Genomic DNA, 17,646 nt, shown 5'->3' with positions numbered 1-17,646 from the left:
ATTTGTTCTTGTGACCATCTCAGCTGCAGAAAATCCTTCCTGTCGTTTTTATTCTAGTTATTGAAAATTATTTATCTTTGGGCTTTTTTTGTAACCTCTTCTCTGCGAGAGACAGCGAGGGAACATTATCATATCTCTTATATGCTTGTTAATATTATGATTATTCTTTGGTGTGTGTGTGTGTGTGTGTGTGTGTGTGTGTGTGTGTGGTGTATGTGTGTGTGAGCGTGTGTGTGTGTGTATATGAGTGTGTGTGTGTGTGCGCGCGTGTGTGTGAGTATGTGAGTGTGTACGTATGTATGTGTTTGTGTGTGTGTGAGTGTGTATGTGTGTATGTGAGTGTGTGTGTGAGTGAGATATTGGGTGGATATGAGTACTCTGAGCGTCTGTCATGTGCTCCCTTTGAAAAGGTCATGACATGAATGCCGGCATTTATGCCAATATGGATTCTATAATGCTTGGTCCAGATTTGTTTTTCTTTGTCTTTCTCTGCAGTCTTCTCGCCAAAGGAGTTGCAAAGTGAATTTTAGAACATGAATTTTATATTGTTAATAATTAACTATTCATCTGATTTGATGTTTTAATTACTGCAGCTGATTTGGATTTTTATACTGATGACAATTCATTGTAATGACTGAATTTTTGTTTGTATTTTTATGTTTTATCTCAGGACCTTGATGAAAAACAGCTCATGCTGATCAAGCTATCCTGAATAAATATGCTTCAATAAATAAATAAATAAATAAGCAGCATGAAACTGTCAATGACTCAAGAGATTCTATTGTGAAGCATCACTTTCTTTGAATGGACTGGTACACTTTCCTCTCTGCCTATTATAGTGCCTATATACTAGTAGACCCTCCAGAGACCCGGCCTTCCCGGATGTGGTTGGTTTATCATGAAACTCGCATTGTAGACTCAAAGTAGAACATTAATAGGCCGGTCCAGCTTGCCCTATTCTGCTTCTACTTCTTCTTTCACTTCTGCTTATAAATAATACAAATTCTACTTCTACTTCTGTGATACTTCTACTGTTCTACTTCTCTGTGTCTGGCGCTGAATTCTCACCAAAGCGAAGTAACCATGTATACAGCGATCCCACAATAGGGTCTAAGTACCGCACATCAACCCCCCCATTCAGGATATCAGCACCCCGCGTCAGTAATGCCGAGCAGATGAGTGTGTATAATATGCATGCATGTGGGTAAACGCGCGAGAAAGGACGACGACTAGACTGTGTACTGCAGTCTGAATACACAGAGTAGAGATTTCAACATAAAAATTTGAAATATTGGCTTCTACCTGTGTCAAATATATCTCCGAAATGAGCGATAAACCGCCTCCTTACAATCCGGTAAGTTCTCCATCCGATCTGCACATATCAGTGCTAACATTGACGTAGTGATAGTGTTAGTATTAATCGTGAATCGATGGTTATAGTTGCTTTCATGGTAAATAAGAGGATTAAAACACATAAAATAAAATGGTGTGGATTAGGTGGTGTACCTTGTCGGATCGCTATGCGCGGGGCGAGCGCTGCCAGGATGTAGCTTCGCATGGCGTCTGGTCAGGATAGCTAGCCTACGCCTAATAGAGGTCGTATGAATGGTTTTAACAAATGTTCCCTTCCAGTTAAAGCCAGTACAGTATAAGCGTTAAACACTTTCGGTATATTATGATTGCTTTCATTTACCTTTGAGGCTTAAAGGGACTGTACAGTAAATTTACTGGTTGAGGTGGGGATTCATGTTTTGAACATTCCTATTTTACGGTTAAGTCAAGTGAGATAGTGAAAAGCCTCTTATGAAATATGAAAGAGCATGTAATTTTAAGAGGGATTCAATGTTTATTTGATGAAAATTGGTTTTCAAATGGATGAGATATCCAAAAAAGTGCTAATAATAAAAGGCGACATGCCACAACTTTATTAGGATCTCTTTGTTTCACCTTGTTTTTTGATATCTCAGCCATTTCAAAACCGATTTTCATCAAATAATAAACTTTTGATAGGCCTACCCCTTAAAACTGCATGCTCTTTGACATCTCATAAGAGTGGTTTCTGAATATAATCTTGCATAACGTTAAACGCTAAATCCTCACCTCGACCAGAACTGTACTCACCCTTTAATTTTTATTTTTTTTTTTTTTTTTTTTGGGGGGGGGGGGGGGATAAGAATATTTTCTGGCATATGTGACATATTGCCATGAATATTGTTGGAATTTATTTTTGTATGATAAGGACTGTCCCATACAAGAGAAGATATACTACAATATATACTACGCGTCTGGAATCTACAAATGTACAGTAGACCTACAATGTACGTCTAGCAAATTCTAGAGTGTAGAGTATACTATAAGTGGTTTCTCTTGCAAGTTTGCATGCATGGTATTACCGGACACCATGGTATTACTGGACATGCACATTTTCGTGTACTAATGACATTCTGTACGCGCGAGACTTTGTAGATTAGCCTCACAGAACTTCGTGTGGACCAAAATTGCAAAAAAAACAACATAAAAATGTAAAAACACAGAGAAATTCACATTTTACCTCAAATTTTATATAGTTGAGTGACCCGCAGCTCATCATAGTTAATATTTATGCATGTTTGTATCACATTTCGTGACTAAAATTCTATGAAATCCCACTCACATACAGGAAAAATGCTGAAGATTCCAGTAGAACCAAAAGTTCACTGATCGATATCGGAAATTTGTAGCTATCGTCCTAAAATGCGAACGATGCGGAATAGTTGTGCGGTATAGGGGCCCACAACTTGTCACCGCGCATGCAGCTCCCATAGACAAAGCATGTAAAATAGAAGTTGTGGTGTTGTCGATTTCTCACAAGGTTTTATTGCGTTAACTGTTTGAAATGTTCAAGACAGATGTGTTGTTTTTTACCGTAAAATACGAAATTTGAGCCTCATTTGCCGATTTTTTCTCTGTCATCCGCTCTGTGAGAATGTGTATGGTGATTTGTGGGATGAATTGTGATTCTGGTGTAAGGACTAGGTGCGAAAGCCGTCGATTATTTCATTGTGAAAATCGTGTCCGGTAATACAATGCGATTTTGCACCGCGCAAAAAGACAACTTTTTTAGAGGGGTATGTTTGAAGCATATTTTCTGAAAACTGGAGCTAACAATTGACATACAAGATCGTAAGTAGGCTGAATTTGTAATTTCCAGGAGTCTGTGAATAAGTGGTGTTATTTTTAGCCAAAATTTCATCCTCTGAGTATGGAATTCAAAGCCACAAAAAAATAGCGTCCGGTAATAGGATCTACTATCCTACTATACCAGTACCTTGTTGTTTGTACACATTTGTAGCTTTAAGTTCGTGTCTTCTCCTATTTCTATTGTGTCATACTTCATTACCAGTACTTGTAAAAGAACCTAATTATGTATCAGTATTATTCACTGTGTTATTACATGATGAGTAGGGCATTCCAACATGTCTCTTGGGACAATCCACATGCAGACAGTTACATAGAAAACATACTAACAAAAAATGAGATAAGGGATTATTCTTTCTAGTCCTAGAGTGTGAGGTACATTTTACCAAGGCTATTAAGAGAATCTTGGGATGTACAACTCATGGTCATTTTGGGCTGTTCTGTTGCATGCATTGGAAGGATGGGAAGAAACTTTGTTTTAATTCCAAATAACTTTATTTTTTGGGGGTAGTAATTTATAATCAATTAACCCTTTTTGAAAGATGTACATGGATATATTCTGAGTTTGCAGATTGAAAATACATAAAGCCTGTACATGCTTGCCTGAGATTTTTGTGTTTATAGATCTACAACATTCATTGTACAATTGTAAGTTTAGTAAGCTTTGTTCATTCCATTTATTGATTTGGATTACATGATTTAATTTAGATATGTTTAGTTTATTCTGGTTGTTTTGGATGTTACTTTTATTCCCCAATTTGTAAGATTCATATGTCCCCTTGTCATTTTTTCTTCCCTTAATCCTCCTTGCCCCCCCCCCCCCCCTGCCCACTTGAATGAAAAGAGCATGGCAGCTCAGCCAGGCTACCCACCACCACAGCAAGGGTATCCCCCAGCTCAGCCGGGCTACCCTCCACAGCCAGCCTATCCACCACAGCCAGGGTATGCCCCCCAACCAGGGTATCCTCCTCCTCAGCCGGGGTATGCCCCCCAGCCAGGATACCCCCCTCAGCCTGGTTACGCCCCTCAGCCTGGTTATGCTCCCCAACAGCCTAGTACTGTGGTGGTTACTCAGCCAGCTGTGCAGCAGAGTACAGTCGTAGTCCACCAACAGCGGTAAGTCCTTCCATGTCATCTCATCTCCACGACCACAACACACAGATATTTAAAGTTAAACTGAAGTACTTCATGTCTTGTCTAGGCCTGGAAGGCTGGATTTTTGAAATGGCGTTAAATATGAAAGTTTGTTGGGATGTTTTGCATGTGCGTTGTATCACATTTCAAAAAGCTGATTATGGCAACAACAAAAAAAAAGAGAAGAAGTGAAAAATAAACATACCCATAAACAGCTGATCATGCAGCGCTTGTCAAAGAGCATCACACAACACACATGCACACACACACACACACACACAAACACTTGCACACATGTATTTGACACGATCACACACATACTGTAACTCTGTGGTGTAAATCAACACCATATTGCAGATGATGAGTTACACAGTCTTGTCATGAACACCATTTATTGTTAGTTTTAGAACACAAAAAGATAAAGACTTACATTATTGTGTCAAGTTTCCCAGTTGACACCAATAAATCGCATCAATAAAGCTGAAATTGCCAAATTATACTGTATTGTACACTACAGCGTAGATGTCAACTTACAAGAAAAGTAGCATACATGCAAAAGTATTTACTTTTTGATTGGATCGACCTGTACAATGTCGAGCTAGCAGTGCTACACACTTGTAACTATATTTTGTATCTAGGTAATATTAATGCATTTTCTGAAGGTATAGTTTCATTGTAGGTAATGATATTCCATTTGGAAATGCTAGCTGGAGTTACATCGAGGTTGAAATTGCATGGGCTTTGATTATTTTGGATCCATTATTCTTTTTCTTTCCTTTGAAATCAAATGGAACGGAAAATCTCCACTTCTCATTTTTCCCTACATGGACTCAAGTGTGTGATGAGCTCACTGATGCATGCACATATTTCAATGACAGTCCCTTTTCTTCAGTTGTGGCTTTCATGCATCAATTCATTCTCCTGTAAGGATTTCATGTACACATGTACTATTATGATTGCCACATAGTGGCATGTACGTGTATTCTGCCCAATAATTTACCATTTACAGCTGAAACAAAAATCCAGCATTAGTGCTTCAAAATAGTTCTGAAATGTGACTTAGGGATGGAAACAATCAATGTGAACATTTGAACCTGTATAATCAATGTTAAGTATTGTTAAATACACAAAATGTTAACAATAGTTATAATAAAAATGTTTCCAGACTCAACCGTCTACAGTTATGGTTTATTGAGAAAAATAGTGATACAGTATTCATCGCATAATCGGGCATCTGATAATCGGGAACCTCGCTTAAATGACATACGCTTCCAAGAAACATTTCCAATGCATGTTATTTTCACTGGATAATCGGGCGGGGACCTCTGATAAACGGGACAATTTTTCTTCAAGCGATCTTTGATTTTGTTGATATTTTACACAAAAAACTACCAAAATACCACAACAATATTTCAAAGATTCCCTATCAGTTGTCGTTTACATCGAACTTACAAAGCAAGCTTTGGACTGGTGTGTTTTGACCTCCGTCCATCCAGTACACGTACAGTACATGCATAGCCACGAAAGCGCCGTGTATAAGTATCCATGCCATTGCGAAACACATGATTTCGCGAACATTCTTCTCCCCTACATAATAGCAAAGCCATGTGCAGGGAGAGCTAGAGGGTCGCGCCGAGGGGTAGCGTGGTTGTGTATTCATGTACATGTACAGTACGTCAGTATGCATGTGTGTGTGTGTGTGCACTTCATGTACATGTCGTATGCCGTTAGTGTATGGCGAGTACTCATTGCGAAATCGGGCACCTCGCTTAAAAGGGGCCGTGTTTGCTACTCCCAACCTGTCCCGATTATGCGATGAATACTGTATCTCCTTATATTTTAGGCTTCATTGCGAAAATTTTATATGGTAGGATGTTTTGTGATACAACTGACCTACACATATGCATCAAATGTGATACTTTTAACATTTTTGAAATCACTGCTCCCAATGGTAAACAGGACCTTTAACAGGTACAGTGCACTCATGTTATAACAAAGTCCATAGGACCGGCGATTTTCTTTAGTTGTGCTAAGATTTTAATAATAACAACAGTAAAGTATATGAGAATATGTAGATGATAGTTTGTAGACTTGAATTCTTCTCCCGCTGTAACAAGTATTTCATTTTAACTCAGCAGGAGTGCACTGTATAATGTTTCCTCTGATTATGAATGCAGAGTGGTCCACAAGGCACTCCAGCCTTTCACAGCAATGTCCTAAAACATTTACCTTATTCTTGTGAAAGAGAATGCAATGTTCTATTCAAAGCATCATGGCAAAATTGATAACATGATGAGGAATTTGCCAATGAGTGAACTGTGTCCACAAATGTACTGAAAACTGGATAATGATTTTAGAGAAGGACTAAGATTTCACCAGAGAGCATCTAGATTGAGTTTTAGAGCTTCCAAGACCCTCAATTGGGCCATAGACTCAAGATACCCATTGGTAGGCAGTTTCCAATGTTAACATGCCATATCAAAGATTTTTTTTTTCTTTTCTTCCTTACCAATATGCTAAAATGTTTAGTTTCAGGCTGACAGTGTATTCAAAGCTCTATTTCGCATTGTTGTGTTTGTTGACCTGTTCAGTGATAGAAAGGATTGTCTCATGATAATTGATATCAATCATCAAGTTTTCGTCCCTCTCCTCTCCCTCTTTTCTGTGCCTTAGACAACCTGGAGTCAACCATCTGCTTCACTGCATCATATCCCTACTTTTCTGGCCCTGGATTTTTGTCTGGATTTGTCTGGTAAGTTGATATTGTATGATAAGAAGTCATTGTCGTTGTTGTGTTTTGTTTTGTTTTGTTTTTGCTTTTGTTTTTGTTTTTTTGTTATCAATCCTCATGAGCTAGGGAAGCATGGAAGTGCCCTCAGCTGCAAAGCAAACCATCCATATTTTTCAATGATTCAACATTTCCTTTATCTTGAGATCAGTCTGCACATTAAGGAAGAATTTACTCCCAAAGTGAGATGAAAAGCATACTTGTGAATTCAGGAGAATTGCAAGGTACAGTATGCGGTGTATGAATGAATTGATGCTTCCTTTGATTTAAGGTTAGTCCATTGTCAGTGGCAGAGCTCAACAAGTTTCATCAAAATGTAAATAAAATGCTGAGTTCAACTTTTGGTAGCACCCATGCAAAGTCTATTAAAAATTTTTGCTCAAATTCATAAAACTCGTCTGTCTTTACGTTAATGTAGGGAAATTTGTCAATCAGTTGCAACAAAAACATCTCATTAGAAGAGTTTCATGATTTGAATAATTATACAGTGATTACCTGCTACATGTTTTAAGGATTAGAAACAGCACTTGCTGTCCGGCGGAAGCTCGGTGGTGGAGTGGAGATGACACCTGTCCGGAGATCAAAGGGTTGTAGGTTTGAATCCTGCTCGAGAACATATGCCCATGATTTCTCTAATCATGGCTACTACTAAAACACTGATCAATTCAGTGTGTATACAGTCGATGCAGAGCAATTTGTCAATCAGTTGCAATAATAAATTTTGCTCAGTATACTGTACACCAGCTCATGGCACTTTTCCAAGACACTTGACTTGGCACCTTCACAGCAAGAGGTGTCATGTGATCTTCTCATCAAGTATATGTATCAAAAGGAGCCATATACAAACATACTGATGACATAGATATTGTATGCATTGTAAATTTTGTGTTATTTCATTTCTTTGAATTTCGCTAGTTGACCAACAGGCGAGAATTAAACAATTCACAAAAATATGCTTTGCAAATCATCTCCAATGCGGTGTGTTGCTAAAATTTCTCTTTTTCAATAGTCCTGAGATAACACTTCATTCTTATTCTGTTAATATGATTCTCAGTTGTGAACCCCACCTCTCTCAAAATTGTCTTAGAAGTCTAAATTTCCAAAATCTTATAGGCCCTACTCTCAAAAAATGTAGCCTATACAATAGGATAGTGATTGCCAGAAGAGAGGCATCCCAGTCAAAATTGCTCATTTCTGTTGATATTTGTGCCCCTATCTAGATTGTAGAAGCAGAGCAGCAAGATTAGAATGAATAATAGGTTTACATACTTTTGTTCACAACAATGATGCATTCTCATGCAGTGGTTCTCACAATGGCTGTAGTTTCAAAAGATTGTTGAGAGCTTCAAGTGGACCTTGCACCCTAAAATTAGCCCACAATAGCACCATATAATAAAGAGCTATTACATCTGTACAGTATATGAAAGTAGAAGTCGTGGCTCCAGCTGCATTGATCTTATGGGGATTCCCAGCTTCATTCCCTTTCAAAAACTTTAATACTGGGCGTTAGCTGCTTGTAGTCCGTAACAGTCAGGCACAAAGTCTGCCTGGTAGTCTTTGTCAAAGGAGTAATCACAGAGTTTGTTGTTTTTACTGGTAATACAGTGCCTTGAAGTATGTCGTGAACTTTAAACATGAACATCATATAGTGAAGAGCCACGTTTGTATTGGATATTTGTTGATGTCGTACATTAATCTATGTTTAGACGGCACCTACAGGCTAAAATTCATTTTCTGAAATAATTCCTCTCCTTCATTCAAAGATTGAAGATTGTACAGACAAGTACAAACGTGTGTGTGTACCTGTGGTAATCTGTGTATGGTAATGAAAAACTTAACTTTTCTATTGTTCACATGAATAAAGGTACACAGTAAATCTCACATATGTAAACTGACATGTCTGTGTAGGTAGGAAATTGGTCAACTTACTACACAATGTGACTTATGCAGTGATGTGCTCATAAGGTTACAAAACAACATTTGCTACTGAGCAATCTCACAAACTACAAAGGTGACAGGTGCTTACATATTTTTGCAAATCAAAATAAAACAAAGCAAAAACATAATCATAACTAAGTCTGAAAATTGGTAGAGTGTAAAAAAATTTTATCGTGAAAATATCCACTTTTACAGTGCGTAATATTGTATACAGTGGCATGCTCCCATATTCATGATGACAATACAAATATCCTTTTGAATGTCATGGATGATTTACTACCAGCAACACCCAGAATACAATACAGTTGTAGGTCTCTGGTGTTACTACAGAATTACACAGAGAAAAAGCTGGTTGCAGTGGCCTCTAAAGGCACAATTATAATATTAACAGTAATTGCCCAAAGAGGAAGCTGATCTGTAAGGACAGATCTTTGTATGTGTGTGTTAAGTGTTTGTGTGCGTGTGTGTTGGCATCTGTAGTGTCGTAGTGCTGCCATCTTTGCTCCTCGTAATTGTGCATGGGTGGGACTCGGTGGAGAGGCCAAAAGGATTACAGTGTACATGTATATTCAAATCACAGTAAATTGTGTCAATACATAAAAGTCTGTCTATAGCGCAGTGCGTGTATGACATGGGCATGCTTATGTTAATTTGTGGGCAGCCAAATGTAAGAAGTACAGTGGAACTCGATATAAAGAGATCTGAAATACAGTTGTAACAATATAACTGATATAACAAACTAATTTCTCTGGTCCCAATGAATTTTTTTCCTTTATTGGTTATTGTTTATTGACTACTAACAGGGCCAGCGATAGATAGAAACCTTGAAGTGTGAGGGCGGTCTACTGTAACATGCTGAAGACCTTTTTTTTTTCTTCTTCTTCTTTACTTGTCAGCTGAAGAAACCCGGAAGTGGGCATCCTACAGACCTGAAGACATTTTTTTTTTTTTTTTTTTTTTGGGGGAGGGGGGGGGGGGGGGCTTGTTAGCTGATGAAACCCCGAAGTCTGAAGTGCCCCCCACTTTTGAAAACGTGGCACCGGCCAAGACTAATATAACAAAATATCTGATGTAAAGAACTGTCGTGGTCCAAGGATCTTGTTATACCAAGTTTCCACTGTTACAGGAGGGTTGATGAGTGCAGACCTGCAGTGTACCAAGTCTCATGACTTACGCATGGATGACACTCACTTACTCACTCAGGGGGCTTTCTTACACTCACATGCCTAACAAGGTTTTGTTCACACCTCACAAAAGACCCCCCCCCCCAGCACATGCACACACACACACACACATACACACACACACACACACACACATACACTCACACTCACACACAACAACAATAACAACAACAACAACATGGATCTCCAACCGCCAAAAGTCACAGTTTGAAAGTTTGTTTTATCAGAATAAGCTGAAATGGTATACTAGTAGTGTACACCAGTCGCAGGATTTACAGCTTGAGTGCTTTTAAACTGCAAGGCAAGCAGGTAATACCCAGTAGAGGTACCTGTAATGATTGATTTATCCAGTATCATACAATACTATTAGTTACCCCCTGCTTGTTCACGAAATACGAGCAAATATCTACAGTCTGGTGCCATATTCCATGAGGCCGGAGGCTGAATGGAATATGGCACCAGACCGTAGATATTTCCCGTATTTCGTAAGAACAAGCAGGGGGTAATGATTTTATCTTTTAGGGTAAGTGCTAACCTTCTTCTCGCTGATTTCCCCTCGTGAATGATGTTGAAATCGCCCGGCTGTCAGCCATGACCATGTTGACTTAGGCCTACGTCTCGCGAGCTGATTTCTGTATGCGCGCATACAAATACGTACACGCCATCAGATACTGCAGTATACTCCAGATATACATAAGTTGCTGTTGTCGAAAGCGTCTAGTGGTCTCAGGTTATGTGCGTAATACGCTTGAGGACCGAGTGCTGTCCATTTGTTTTGTACAGGATTAGCGCGTACTTTCCTATAAGCGTCTTTGGTAAGCGCGCAGCTAGCTGTGTAATATCATGACGTCATATCCCGGAATACGGAATATATTCAGTGGTGGATTTAGCGCATGCGCACAATATGACCTTATCACGGAATGCGGGATATATTCAGTGGTTGATTGACCAATGAGATTACAGAATTCATGATCACTAAAAGATAAAGATGTATATGAAGGCAGAGAGTGTACAAATGTATGCTGAGTATGCGTACCATATGCAGGTACCGTTGAACCGTGCCCACCCCTGGGCCCACAGCCCCTCCACTTTGAAAAATGTTCAGCAGCCCCTGATATGACATAATATGTATGATTTTTCCCCTGTTATCTCGTCTCATACAGTGTATCACCGAGGGAGCATAAAGTGGAAGATTCATGCCGTAACAAAGAGCCAGTGGCAGACTATTGGAAGGACCTTGAGTACTGTACAAGCCTTACAACTCCTATACTCTCTTGGGTCTAACAGACATATATTCCATGTACCCAGGTGTGTCTTATACTTTATGACTCTCTTTTGATTAGATTCAATTTGTGCTCTAACTTGAGTAAATTAGTCTCTTCTCTCTGAATTTATTGCAATACTTTCTGATGTCTGGGGAATCTCTTGCAGCGAAGTGACACTACTAATGGTAAATTTCCTTCAAAGTGAAACAGGATATTTTGCATTGAAGGAGTATAAATCTTTATGCCCTTTATCACACAATGCATTTAAGATTTTGTTGCAGTTGATGTCAATTTTAGAATGAAAATTTATGGTGTTAATGACAACTGAGAGTCTGATAAACCCACTCGGTGACCAAAAAGCTGAAAAGCTATCGCTACGCATAAAGAGTGCTAAATGTTTGTTTTTTGTTTTGTTTTATTTTTTGACACACACTGAAATGATGTTTTTGCTTGTTTACTTTGTGTGTCCAAATGAGTCGGCTGACTTTACAACTGAACCCTGCTGAAGTGAAATAACATGATAGTGTGAAGAGGTTGCTTTTGATGATATGTGTGATAAAGGCATGTAAATGAAGGCCTTGGAACAGTACTTCTGATGATAGAGGGAAAAAATGTTGTCTAGAACTAAGATGTGGTATGTAGGTGGGTTAGAAAGCAGAGATTTTCAAGCAAGAACAAATTGGAGGCTGAAGGATACTGTAAGTGAAATGAGGCTTAACCCTGACAACAGGAACATTCTCCTCTGAATTATTCTCAGTGTTCTGTGGAATAAATCCAAATACTAATCTTAGCAAACCGCAATCTTTCCTAACATGTGACGAAATGTAAATGTAAGATCACAGGAAAGCATTCTGTGTGGGTTTCACTGTCATTTACACGAGCTTCATGATTTCATGTAATGAGACACTCTACAATCTCCTTGCCATGTCATAGGCACTTAATAAAACTTTTGATTACACTCACTTGTCAATCATTGGTATTTTGCATGATATGACAGTAAAGTTCCTGGTAGTTCAGTGAAAATGCAAAGTAATTTGATAACATGACAATAGTGGAGACTTAGGCAGGCTTTCATCTCGAGTGTGGTGCTCTGTTTTCAACATTTTTGTGCATTGTAGAGCACTTGAACAGATAGCACAAGTAATTTGTGTAGTACAGTGGACTCCTGATATAGCAAAGTCTTTGGGACCAGCAGTTTTCTTTCATATCTATATCGAAATTTCATTAACCCTAACAAACAAACAAACAGTAAAAACCATAGAGAGGATGATGTTGTGGCCTTAATTTTTACTTTGTTGTAACCGGAATTTTGTTATAACCATGTTATATAGCAGGAGTTCACTGTATTCTGTCAAAGGACACATGTACAACTGTACCATGTATACATGTGTATACAGCCATCAGTGTCTGTTGAAATGCTGGTACTAAGAAACCTAACATCAGTGTATAGAGATATCTTCACTGCTTATCACAGTGCAGAATCTCAAGCTACCAAGTCTTCAATATTTCATTATGCTTTATAAAGATTTTCCTGTCCAGTTTTATCCCCCCCCCCCTCCCCACCTCCATGAGTCACTTTTGTTTGTTTGACAATCAGAATCAGTGCACTCATGTCTATGCATTGAATTTGCATTTTTAGGATAGAGCCCTGCTAGAGCTACCAGGTAATTGCATTGCATATCTGTTTTTCTACATGTATACAGTACATGTATATCAATTAGTAGAATATTATGTCACATTCCATGCTTCATGCACTTTTGAAGGGCAAGAAAGATGGTTATAGTTTTGAACAACTGGAAATATCATTCATCGATACAGTCACAACAGATGAGAATAATTTTTTTTTTTTGTTGACATAGTAGCAGTCCATCATAGGGTAATTAAACCAAAGTCAAGAACCAAAGATGGATTCCGTGCGCATGATGCAAACTAAGGTATGCTATGTGGAAGAAGATTGTGTATTGCTTCAAGATGATATACAGTACATTTGGATATGGGAACTGTTTGAAGGGGTAATGTTCAAGAAGGATTCAAAGTCTTTGTCTAGTCTGTGTAAATGCTCAAGCTTGTTTCAAAAGGTCCTCCTATTGGTATGTTATGCCAAAGTCTTTCAGTAAAGGCCTTTAATTCCTCAGTGAAGGTTATGGAACTTTTTCTTTCTTTTCATTATTATCATTGTTCTTTTTCATTCCTTGAGCCAGGTTTAAACACTCTTATGCAATGAATGAAGCAAACAAACCCAATTCACCTAGACTGTGTCATACTGTTGCATACCGTGCTAGGCCACATGTACTACAGCATGTATTGTGATATGGACAAAGTAGACATGTTTTTACATTAAGTAAATATATATATATTTTTTTTTTCGAATGTGAGATTTAATATAAAAATACTTTGCTTTAGCTACAAATATGGTAATGATAATGTAAAGAAATTCAGGGACTTCAGTCCAGATTTGATCATATTGTTGTTTGTACTTTGCACAAACTGAATGTATGCTGTGTGATTTATAGAAGATGATTTGCCAATAATATTTATCTAGCCCGTAGTCTGTGTGTCGCAGTACTTACTGTACCCTGTCTTTTGATAGATTCTTAGGAACAAATGGGCAGCAAACTCATGACCATTATTAATTTGTGCAATGGTGTAAGAGGAAGTGAAACCAACGCATGTTTAGGTTAATCATGGATAATGACGCCATTGCATTCTCTGATTTCCCTTTTTGTCACAAAATACCCGTACCCAATGAGAAGATTAAAGAAAAAAAAAAAAAAAAAACCTGTTGCCACAGCTGTGGCAAACAAATAATGTAGTTGATTTATAACAGATTGATTTGTGATAGAGAAATCAGAGACTTATCGTACAAGAATTTTTATACCAAAAGAGGCTGTGTGGTGAAACTGGTGAAGTAACTTGATTTTGGAGTCATAGTACGGATATTTTCATCATGTGTCTGCAAACCAAGTTATTCTCTCTCATTTGTCATATTAGATAATTGTTGATCAATCCCATGAAAATTCTCCCAAGAAGTTCTTCTATTCATACACAAGGCATCAGCAGCACAGAGTATTCAGGGAAAAAAGGCGATCAAAGAAAACGAACGATAATTTTTCCGCTGTACATACATGTCAATATAGGAGACAGTTTGCTGATTTTTTTTTTTACTAAATCTTACAAGTCAACACATGTATATTAAATCATGTAGGATCATAAAACTTGAAGTAACAGCAGTGATTATGTAGTAATGTCTTTTACATTTTGTTTTTGTTTGTTTTTTACTATTATTGTTCTAATCTCAGTAAATGTTGCTCCATTCAGGTGTCAACTGTATACTTTATCACTTGCCTATAACACCAGCAAGATTGAATGCCAAATGTTCTCTCTGAAGCATTCAGGTGGGCATAGTGTTGTATGAGTTTGTAGCTTCATATTTTCAGTTCGTATTTTCACCATGATGTACCCACATTGCTGTAGTTGGAGAACAAAACAAAAAGATATGCAATTTTGGCAGCTCTTGGTATCAAGGAGACACAGTCTTGACACCCTCCTGAGAATCAAATACAAACGTAGCAATCAAAAACATGATTCTGCTTTATGTCCAATAGCAATGCTTGTATGATTGAAGTTTGTACCGTGTAAAGTTGAAGTAGTATATTGTCTTGCCTTTTAGGAATACATGTAATCACTGAAAATACAAAGTGTAGATGTATGTGTATGTGTAATTTTACTAACTCATAGTAACATCTCAAAGAGAATCAAAAGCTGATGACAGAAATTAAGTGAATCTCACCTGAAAATGATTATGCATTTCATTGTCAGTTATGTTTGGGGGGGGGGGGTTTGGTACAATTCAGGAATGACTCTGAACAATAAATAGATTTATGCACAATCGTGTCTGAAATCTGTAATGTAATGAATTACAAATAAATATCTCTAAACTCTTCTAGAATCATTTATAATGATGTGTCATTATTCTGTCCTCATGACTGAAGAGGATGTGTATGTCTGGAACCTGTGTGTGTGATGTACAATCTGTGCATTGTACTTATTTTGTTTTTCTCTCGGTCCATTTTTTTTTCCCAGAGGGACCCAAGTGATACAACTTCATGAAACTTCATGTAGTTTTTACTATTAGTTTGTTGGATTTTTGTTTTGTGTGTGTGTGTGTGTTGTTGTTGTTGTTTTGTGTGTGTGTGTGTTTGGGTTTTTTTTTGTTTTTTGTTGTTTGTTTTTTTTTTTTGGGGGGGGGAATACTAAATTTGAACACGCTTGCTTTAGAACTGGTAGTTTATCCTAATGCACCCATTTCCTTTTTCAGACCATACATTGTATATTGCATACACAATTCATGACCACTTATGTTTACATGTATATCATATGCAATGTATGGTCGGTTTGTACCAGTATTCATTACAATGTACATGTAGTGGATACAATCTGAAGGCTCATGGTATTTGATATATTCATAATAGAGAGACAAAAAGGATGTGGAATTTGATATAAAATACTAATTTTAGCAATAGAAATGTACTGAAAGAGAGACCAAGAGAAACATGGAAATGTATGTGTTTTGTATTACTAGTACGTGCTTATTTCACCGCAAATGCGTTGACCACAAAGCATTTTTCAGTAACAGATGCATCAGTACACATGGGTTTTGTTTATGCGTACAATAGTCTGGAATGGATCAATAGTTATGCAATTGTTATAGCTTTCTCCAGGGGGTCTTTCTGAGAGAGGCAGAGATGGGATAAATAGAGAAGACCAAAGTTCAAAGTATTGTACCAGTATACATGCACAAAGTTTGAACACGCAAGTCTTGCGATCTGCAAAATCTCATTACAGATATTTGGATCTCACACTGTGAGGTTACAAGGTCCATATTCATATAACAATATTTACACACAATGACATACTAGTAATACACTGGAGTATGCTTTTTCTTCACAATGATGCATTGGTTTACCACTGAAATAAATTTTATACGTTGTACAATATAGTTGCAAATAACCCACATCAATTTTGTTACTTGCGTTTATGCAACTAGTTTTCATTCCATGACCATCGTTCATTCATAATTTACTGCCCATCTCATCAGTAATCAGGACAATCAAGATAGTAATGATTAATAATAAGGTCTTATTTACCCAGGGTAGCCTCTTCAGTGTTGCCACTGCTCTACCAGAGGGCCCTGCTATTATTATTACCCTAGCGTTGCCAGGTACCCATTTATACACCTGGGTCGAGAGGGACACAGTGGGTAAAAACATCTTGTCCAAGGACGTAGGCACTGGGCGGGATTCGAACTCGGGTCCTCCGATCGGGAGTCGGGAGTCTTATCCACTATGCCACAGCGCCCCCACAATCACTAATGATTAGTGATTGTATCATACCACACCACATACAGTATATCATGGGGAGTGTAAGTGTGCTCTACAGACAAAATGCATCACTGTGTGACTTATTTGCCTATTAAGAATAAACAGTACTACGAAACAGGTAATTTTTGTAGGATTAGGTTGCCAACACTGGATGATAAAGAGAGAAAAAAAACCCCAATGAAAACAAACCTCTGAACCAATAAGTTGTAGAGAGAGGGAGAGAGAGAGAGAGAGAGAGAGAGAGAGAGAATGTGTGTGTGTGTGTGTGTGCGTGTGTGTGGTGTGGTGTTTGTACATGTATTTGTGTGTGGGCGTAGGAAACAAGTGTGGAAAGTCTTGTCACGCGTCTTAAGAGGGAATAATTGTCGGCCCAAAGATACTCGTGGATCTGATGATTGTAGAAATATCAGTAGAAAGCATCAATGAAATTTGAGGAAAACTGGATTTTCCATTCAACAATTATCATCTTATTTTCTGCAGTTTGGTTATATCGATGTGTTGTCATTTTGTTTTAAAGAATATTCATTTCCTTCCGTACTTGTTTAGAATGCACAAAATAGTACATGTTATACTTTCACAATACAGAAATGACTACAACATATAGAATGAGATCATCGATATAAAATACATTTAATTCATTGGTTGTTTCAATTATCAAAAAAAAAAAAACTTACATTATACAAAAGTAATATACTATAGGGTGCCTATACTATATACTTTTAACAAAATAAATCCAAAGTAAAAATGACAAAGAAAGGAATATATTGACTGTGAGTATA

At 37.7% G+C, this 17,646-nt stretch overlaps 1 protein-coding gene across 1 annotated transcript; it reads left to right on the top strand.

The window, feature by feature from the left end:
* The first annotated feature begins 1,225 nt into the window (after positions 1 to 1,225).
* LOC140237432 (uncharacterized) lies at positions 1,226 to 15,435 on the top strand. Its single transcript, XM_072317354.1, has 4 exons — positions 1,226 to 1,354; positions 4,022 to 4,293; positions 6,985 to 7,063; positions 11,385 to 15,435. The coding sequence occupies exons 1-4, from the start codon at positions 1,325 to 1,327 to the stop codon at positions 11,403 to 11,405; spliced, it is 402 nt and encodes a 133-aa protein (XP_072173455.1). The 5' UTR covers positions 1,226 to 1,324; the 3' UTR covers positions 11,406 to 15,435.
* The last annotated feature ends 2,211 nt before the right edge of the window (positions 15,436 to 17,646 follow it).

The sequence above is a fragment of the Diadema setosum genome, chromosome 14 (assembly GCF_964275005.1).
Source record: "Diadema setosum chromosome 14, eeDiaSeto1, whole genome shotgun sequence".
Classification (NCBI taxonomy): domain Eukaryota; kingdom Metazoa; phylum Echinodermata; class Echinoidea; order Diadematoida; family Diadematidae; genus Diadema; species Diadema setosum.
This window is presented reverse-complemented; position numbering and strand designations above follow the sequence as displayed.